The sequence below is a fragment of the Monopterus albus genome, unplaced genomic scaffold (genome assembly GCF_001952655.1).
Source record: "Monopterus albus unplaced genomic scaffold, M_albus_1.0 scaffold280.1, whole genome shotgun sequence".
In the NCBI taxonomy this organism is placed as follows: Eukaryota; Metazoa; Chordata; class Actinopteri; order Synbranchiformes; family Synbranchidae; genus Monopterus; species Monopterus albus.
In genome coordinates, this window is record NW_018128160.1 from 440,168 (window position 1) to 448,670 (window position 8,503).

At 39.4% G+C, this 8,503-nt stretch overlaps 2 protein-coding genes across 2 annotated transcripts in view; both read left to right on the forward strand.

Moving 5' to 3' along the window:
- LOC109973102 (uncharacterized) overlaps positions 1 to 247 on the forward strand; it is a 2,514-nt gene extending 2,267 nt beyond the window's left edge. The window contains exon 3 of the mRNA XM_020622440.1: positions 44 to 247. Within this exon, the coding sequence (XP_020478096.1) occupies positions 44 to 243 (200 nt within the window). The 3' untranslated portion in view covers positions 244 to 247. The remainder of the gene's footprint in view (positions 1 to 43) is intronic.
- Positions 248 to 3,295: 3,048 nt separating this feature from the next.
- Positions 3,296 to 7,540, forward strand: LOC109973082 (extracellular calcium-sensing receptor-like). The gene is made up of 12 exons (XM_020622406.1): positions 3,296 to 3,561; positions 3,839 to 4,077; positions 4,190 to 4,272; positions 4,542 to 4,721; positions 4,848 to 5,036; positions 5,140 to 5,367; positions 5,452 to 5,679; positions 5,816 to 6,025; positions 6,109 to 6,232; positions 6,400 to 6,593; positions 6,727 to 7,008; positions 7,118 to 7,540. The coding sequence occupies exons 1-12, from the start codon at positions 3,296 to 3,298 to the stop codon at positions 7,538 to 7,540; spliced, it is 2,646 nt and encodes an 881-aa protein (XP_020478062.1).
- Positions 7,541 to 8,503: the final 963 nt, after the last annotated feature.

Here is an 8,503-nt window from a genome sequence, read left to right on the forward strand (position 1 = left end):
GGACAGAAATATTTAATATGCATTTTTGTGTGTTGCTCAACAGGTCTGGTCTATGTGAAACAAAACCTTGACCAGATGGCAGAGGCAGCGGTGGAGCAAGTCGTGTCACTTTCATCAGATGAAGAAGACTTCTTCTCCTCAATGAAGTCCAGAAGGTCACAAGGTACAGGGGAGCTAGATGGCTATCTTGCTTGTGTCTCACACAACATGGATCTGTTGAACTCATTTCCACACACGGGATGATCTGCACTGGAATTACTATCTCCCTTAATGTTTAAAATGTTTGTTTTTTTATTCTTTTTTTAATTAAATTCCATTCTTGCACTTTAATTTGTAAAGGTGTTCCTTAAATTAAAAACAAATAGTCTGAGATTTATATCCACTTGTCTTTTTTGAACTACAACTATACTAGAATCCTTGCTGTTTAAAAAAGTAACTCAGTTACTTTTACTCAGAGTAAGTTTTTAATGAGTTACTTTTACTTGAGTAGATTTTTAGCCTGGTAACTTTACTTGTACTTCAGTAAAATTTCACTGAAGTAACAGTACTTTTACTTGAGTACAAAATTTTATTACTCTTTCCACCTCTGCTTATAAGTAAAGTTGCATTATGGACATTGTGATCACTTATAATTGCCATTAGGGATGGTTAATAGGTCGCTCAGGTGGACGGTGTCAGATGTTTGGAGTATGCTTATAAACAAGGGGGATCTTTAAAAACTGTTTTAAGATTACTTTTTTAGTGCACTTTGAATCCAGCTTTCTTTATGTTGTCTCTCCCTAATTCTCTGAACGATATGCTAAACTATGTTTAGCATAAAGATCATCAGAGCTGCAAATATGACGTATTCTATTAAACTGACTAATTGGAAGACTCTTTTTAAGAGAAGTAGGATGAAAACTCCTGCCATATAATAATGTATTTTTTGTTGCTTTACTATAAAGGTCGGTTATCAATTTATCATGCTCTTTAATGATTAAAATATCCTAAAACAAACTTAAGTAGTCATAAGTAACTGTAAATTTCAGATGGCTGTTCTCATTCAAAAACCAAAGGACTATATCATCAATGTACCTTTTGCCAAAGACCAATATGGTAAAAAAAAGGATTGGCAGAGGGATTCAACACCCAATGTTGCTTTTAACCGCTAATAGAATCTTTATACATAAAAAATTGTTTTGCTGTATCAATTTGGTTAATTCTTTTATGCAAGCAATTCCAAGACTAGTATCTGAATGTGAGGATCATAAATAAAAACCTACTGTATCTATGCTGCCCTCATGTGGTATATTAATGTACAAGTAGTGTATCACGAGAACCATTTTATCAATGGGAAAATCAATATTTTTTAAAATCCTAATTATGTCAGTAGTACCTTTTACATAAGAAGGCAATGAAATGACATGAGGGTTCAAAAAAACTGTCAGCAAAAGTTGATATTTTCTCAGAGAGCCTGGTCCTTTCTAGTAACCTAGAAAAACAGCTGTGACACAAGCAGCACCGTTCACATGCTTGTCTGCATACACTGTGCTAAGGAGCAAAAAGTGCAGTACTGTACATCCGCCCCAAAGCTGATCAGCAAATCATTTATGAGTGACATGGGAGAATTGTCCTTGAGAACACCTAACTTTGCACAGCGAAACATGACAGTCTAACGATAAAGGAAATTTTGAGATGACGGATGAAAAAGTGACAGCACCAACATGTTCAGGAAGTCTCTTTACTAGCCTGCACTTGCCCCATCTCAGGACCTAGGTTGATGTGTATGGAAGACATTTTTATTGGCATGTCATTCAGTGCTCAGTTTTTCCCTCGCACTGATATCCAATACTCAGCTTTAGACTTCATCTACTTCAGAGTCACATCAGTTGCAGACACCAAGTGTTTCAAATTAATTGGCATTTATGTCAACATTGTCACCACAAAAAAGATTTCTGATTTAATTTTCTGTACCAGACGTTTATTGCTTTTGAGTGAAATACTTGCAAAACTGAACATACATTTTACTGTGACAAAGAATTCTCAGCATAGTGTACTAACTCCATAAATACAGGGTGCAACAAACTCAGTTGTAGGGCCTCCTTAGGTGCTGCCACAATGTCCTTATGATCCAGTGACGACCATCCTCCACAGGCCACTGCAATGACATCATCCTATGTGGTGCTGGTATTGGGGTGGCTCAGGAACCCACGGTGGAGGCAAGGCTGTGTGTTGCAGCAGTTAAGCTATCTCTGCATATCTATTATCTGTGCTGGACATTTTTTAGTCTCAGCATATTGCACTAATTGTAAATCACTGTGTAGCTCAACTACACAGACAGTGTAACTTGTGCAAACAGGAGCTCATCTCAGGATTAGTTTCTATTTGTAAATGGTGTTAAGTATTTATGCATGAAAAAACCACAAAGGTCTATATTTTTGTGTGCTTTTATTACGTATTAACTTATTTTAACACTGCTTCTATGAACCCCTTTGAAACCCCCTCATGACACAGTGGGGAGGTTCCTGATCTCCAGGTTAAGAGCTGCTGAACTGCAGCAAACCTACTGTACAGACATACACACACACTGCTGCTATGTTCATACAGGCTGATCACCTTCTAGCACTAGTTGTTTTTCTACTATCACTATAGAGAGGAATCATTTTGTGTCATGTACTTGTGTCAGCACTTTTTCTTCCTTGCAGCTTTACTTGAGAATTTTCAGTATCTGTTACTTCATACTTTGACTTTACTACATTTTAGTCAAATATTGTACTTTTTATTCCACTACATTTATTTTATAACTTTACTTACTAGTTAGTTTTCACAACCAGATGAATACAAAAAATGCAGTATAATTATAAAATACATTATAATTATCAGACCTCACTGCTGTAATTCAAATTAAATGCATATAAGCCAGTTAAACTAGTCCCCCACCCTTTTACCAGCTGCAACATTAAATGTGACGTACGCAATAATGCATCAGTAATTGTAATACAATGATGTGATACACAATGTGAATGTGAAATGTGCCATTCTGCATATTGAGTTCTTTTATTTGTCTTTATAATGTCTTTCCTTTGTGCAGGTAACTGACATAAACCTATGATGTTATATTTGGGCATCTGGAGTTTAATGTGATTTGTCTTTGGTGTAAGGAGCTGTTGAACGTTTACAACGAGATACATTATTGATTTGTCTGAAGGTTGGTTTTAACGGGATTTGTGTTTTACTCTGAGTGAATTTATTGGACTTCTGGCTCATACATTCTGACATTCAGATAACAGTGACCTAAATGTTTTACATGTCCAGAATGTCTGCATCCATGTGTTGGTTGCCCTGGCTCTTGACCCGGTGGCCCTCCTCAGCCCTCTCTCTGCTGCTTCTCAGTGTAGTGGGCAAACAGACAGACCTGAAGGTGGTTCAGGCGATAGTGTGTTCCCAGTGGGGTGCACCAAGGAATGAGAGCCTCACTCAGGATGGAGATGTGATTATTGGTGGACTTTTTAACCTACATTACATACCTTCAGCTTTAGACCACGGCTTCACCAAGCCTCCACATTATGAACCTTGCACTGGGTAATTACAACATGCACTATGTTATTACTAGATATCAGTTCATTTTATGACAGTACACTTGTATTTTTTGTCATGCTCAAAAAAAATCCTCACTTCACAGAGTTTAAAATATTTACTTTTTGTTGAAATAGTCTAAGAGAGTTGTTGATTCAGGTGTAGTTTGTGAGAGAGGTGTGTCTGTTGTCTATTCTATCCTGGACATGACAACAGCACTACAAAAGTTGAATGTGCACACACACCCATACACACCTACATGACATGTCTTTTGTGGTCTCAGTTTAGATCTGGAGCCATTAAAATATATGTATGCTATGGCTTTTGTGGTGGAAGAAATCAATCGTAACAGCACATTGCTGCCAGGAGTGAAACTGGGCTACCGTATATTTGATTGCTGTGGCCGATACCCCTGGGGATTGAAAACTGCACTGGACCTGGTTGGAGGAAGCAAACAAAACTGCAACTTATCCACATCTACGCCTCAGTCTGAAAATTATGAACAACCTGGACAAACAACAAGTATGACCTGAACTAATTTAGTATACTTTTAACATTTGCTATGTGCATGAAATCATCAACTGATATTCATTTACTATGTAAAAATTGTCCTTCTGTCTAATGCTTTCATCAGACGGTCAGTCTGTTTCTTTGGTCATTGGTGGTTCCTCGTCTACACTAGCAATAATTCTGTCAAGGATTCTGGGGCCTCTCTCTGTGCCAGTTGTGAGTTTCTTTATCTGAAGGGATAAACTTCTGATGAGTCTTTTTATATATTCTATATTAACAGGCTTATAAAATGAAACATTTCAACAATTGGTATTATTGCTGTAAAAAATTAACTATAAAATTATAATAGTTTTGTATTTTTCCCTCAGATCAGTTACTTGGCTAGTTGCCCATGTCTCAGTGACCGGCATCAGTTTCCGAACTTCTTCAGGACAATCCCCGTATAAAATTATAATAGTTCTGTATTTTCGCCTCAGATCAGTTACTTGGCTAGTTGCCCATGTCTCAGTGACCGGCATCAGTTTCCGAACTTCTTCAGGACAATCCCCAGTGATATTTACCAAGTCAGGGTCATTGCACAACTGGCCATACGATTCCACTGGACTTGGATTGGAGCTGTGCTTGAAAACACTGACTATGGTCAACTTGCCTTACAGGTGTACTGTATGTTTTTGTCATAAATGTATGTTCTAAATAACCTAAAGAAATTTCATGTATCGGACTCACATACGTATACAAATATATGTGTCACTATTGGTGAGGTTTTAAATTTATCATTTCAGGTTTTTCACGAAGAGATTACAGGTAAAGGGGTTTGTTTGGAATTCATAGAAACTGTCCGCAGTGAAACAATTGTGAGTGATGCCAGACGTGTTGCCCTCATCATTCAAGCTTCATTTGCCAGGGTGATTCTGATCTTTTGCTGGTTCATTGATGTAAAGCAACTATTTCTGGAACTGGCCACGAGAAATGTGAGTAACTACACAATTCATCTTTAAATAAAGATTTTGTTTAGAAAACAAATGTCAGGCTTTTTGTCTTGATGGAATTTATTTCTATGTCATCCTGCTGTAGGTGACTGACAGACAGTTTGTGGCCAGTGAGGCCTGGAGCACCAGTGATGATCTTCTCCAAGATCCTGCCATCTCAAAGGTGGCAGATGGTGTTCTCGGTGTGGCCATTCGAAGTTCAACAATACCTGGATTTGAATATTATCTGAGAAAGTTGCACCCACTTCAGAGGCCTGATGACGAATTCCTGAGAGAACTGTGGGAAACAGAGTTTGGATGCAGTCCTGAAGACGTACCTCTCTTTTCACATTCATCTTCACCCTTCACAACAAAGTCTAATCATTTCTCAAATGTTTCTACTTCATCTTTTGCCAAGAGGTCTCTTCAGAAAGCTTCTCTACCACCGTGCAAAGGTACAGAGTCCCTGGAGGGAGTGCAGCATCCCTTCACTGACACCTCCCAGCTAAGGGTGTCATATAATGTCTACCTTGCTGTTTATGCTGCAGCCCACGCCCTTCACAGCCTTCTGTCGTGCCCCAGCATAAACTCTCCCAGAAACAACATTTCCTCTTGTTCCTCTCCAAAACACATCAAGCCCATAGAGGTAACCATGAATGTCACTGTGTCCTCTTAATGACTACAGTGATTGTTGTTAATGTTTTGATGAACTGAATATGATACAGTAAATGCAGTGTTCATATAGTGAAATATCAGCAGTTTCTCACATTTGATGCTTTCAGCTGTTGCAGCACTTGAACAATGTGACCGTCACCACACCACAAGGGGACATGTTTTATTTCCATGGTGCTGACATTCCAGCAACGTATGACCTTGTCAACTGGCAGAACACTCCTGAGGGGCCCCTGAAACTCGTTTTGATTGGTCGTGTGGATGGAACTGACATCCACCTTAATGAGTCAGCTATTCAGTGGAGCACAGGATCCAATCAGGTAAACAGATCAATAAACTGTCTCAAGGCTATTAACAAATATGCCTCTTTTTTATTCTGAATCCTTTTTGGGTTTGTGTATAGGTCCCTGTTTCAGTGTGCAGTGAGAGCTGCCCTCCAGGTACCCGAATGGCCAACAGGAAAGGGGAACCTGTCTGCTGCTTTGACTGTATCCCATGTGCTGAAGGGGAGATTAGCAACAAAACTGGTGAGGAAACATAAGGTGTTCCTATAAATAGTTTATACAGTCACCACTGCAGTAACTCCACAACTTTCAATAGGCATTAGTCATGATTTTTTATAATGCTTTTCAGCTTATCTACATTTTTCCCAAGTTTTTTCTCCTTCCTGATTTTGTGTGCCTTCCTCTTCCAGGTTCCCTTCACTGTGAGCGTTGTCCATCTGAGTTCTGGTCCAACGTTGAACGAACTGCCTGCATCCCTCCCCAGCTGGACTTCCTTTCCTTTAATGAGGCTTTGGGTATTACCCTGACTACAGCAGCTGTGTCGGGTGCCATGGTGACAACAGCTGTGTTTGTGGTGTTTCTTTACTATCGTCACTCACCTGTGGTAAGAGCCCAGCATAATGTAACAGAGTATGTTGCATTTCTTTCTTTAATTTTATTGACTATGAAGAATAAAAAAAAAGTCTCTAACTCTTTAACTGACCACATCTGTGGCTGTTAATTTGGTTTCCCTCAAGGTGCGAGCCAACAACTCAGAACTGAGCTTCCTGCTTCTTCTGTCACTGAAGCTCTGCTTCCTGTGCTCACTGGTGTTCATTGGTCGTCCATCAGTCTGGTCTTGTCGGCTCCAGCAGGCAGCATTTGGGATCAGCTTTGTTCTTTGTGTTTCCTGCCTTCTGGTAAAAACCATAGTGGTTCTGGCAGTTTTCCGCTCAGCTCGGCCTGGTGCTGAAGCCTTGATGAAATGGTTTGGGCCGCTCCAGCAGAGAGGAAGTGTCTGCTTCTTCACCTGTATACAGGTGGGATACTGTTCTAGTCATTAAATGATGAGAACATCTTATTTTTTTGTATCAGAATCTTCAGTTGATATTAAATAATAACAAAGAAATATGTGCACTTTGCATGCAGGTTATTATCTGTGCCACCTGGCTTTTCCTCAGCCCCCCAGTGCCTAAACATGATTTGGGTTTCCAAGGGTCAAAGGTCACCTTGAAGTGTGCCATGGCCTCTGTGGTGGGCTTCTCACTGGTACTGGGCTACATTGGCCTGCTGGCCTGCACCTGCCTCCTCTTGGCCTTTCTGGCTCGGAAACTTCCTGATAAATTCAATGAAGCCAAACTGATCACGTTCAGCATGCTGATCTTCTGTGTTGTCTGGGTGACCTTTGTCCCAGCTTACATTAGCTCTCCTGGGAAGTATGTTGTTGCTGTGGAAATCTTTGCAATTCTTGCCTCTAGCTATGGTTTACTGCTCTGCATTTTTGCCCCAAAATGTTTCATCATTCTTTTAAGACCTAAGAAAAACACTAAGAAACACTTGATGTCTCGATAGATTTTCTGTTTTGAGAGTGATCATATTTGTTGTAATCATACTTAATAATCCATATAGTAATCATATAGTAATCCAGAATGGATTACTATAATAATACTATACTATACTATATTAAAAACAACAGCAGATAGAGAAAAGATAAAACTAATGTGGTTTATTTTACACTTAAAGAATTTGCCATTCTGGCTAACAAAGGTAGGCTACTAATGTACTGAATTAAGTTGTGTTGGCTTTGGAAGCTGGATTACAAAAAAGTTGCAATAATATTCATAATTAACATATTAGACTTTGCTTCTAGGCATTGAGAGCCAAGCAGAAGACTTCCACTGTTCTCTGGACTGTCTCTCCTTATCAGATGGAGATCCCAGATCCTGTCTCCAGAGACCACAAACCCCCTGTCCTTGTACTTTCTTGCATTAGAATGCACAGCCCTGCCATCACACCTTTGACTTTTGGCAATAAATTTCAATTGCTTCCTAGACATCTGATCAGTTTTCAGTGTAATGAAACACAAGAATGCAAAGGAAACCTCCCTTATCTCTACACAAGAATGTGAAAGTGCTATAAACTGACTTAGCACACACTCTCACTCACTCTGGCCATGTGGAATCTCCAAAGCTAAATGGCTAACTTCTGCTAACAGATAAGTGCATTCTGGCTAACTGATGTCTCATGCAAACCGTAGTTATTAGTCACCAAATTAAAGTCTATAGCTTATAGCAATTGACAGTGTAGTCATTTCTGCTACATAATCATTAAGCAGAGCATAACAAAAAAGAAAACAAGATGCTTAGATGTAATGCTGCCCATTCTCAAAAAGCTTACACATCCCTTAAATTCTTGGGTTGTCTTCCATGAACTGCATGTTTGAGATTTCTCCAAAGTGGCTCAATGATATTGAGGTCAGGATACTGTAATGGCCACTCCAGAATCTTCACTTTGGTCTGCTGCAGCCACCAAAAG

What these genes read in the sequence shown, in the direction of transcription:
- LOC109973082 (XM_020622406.1), top strand. Translation starts at nt 3,296, where the DNA reads ATGTCTGCATCCATGTGTTGGTTGCCCTGGCTCTTGACCCGGTGGCCC. An exon ending in GGATTCTGGGGCCTCTCTCT is followed by an intron (nt 4,273 to 4,541) that starts GTGCCAGTTGTG and finishes TTTTCGCCTCAG; the next exon opens with ATCAGTTACTTGGCTAGTTG. An exon ending in GGAGCACAGGATCCAATCAG is followed by an intron (nt 6,026 to 6,108) that starts GTAAACAGATCA and finishes GTTTGTGTATAG; the next exon opens with GTCCCTGTTTCAGTGTGCAG.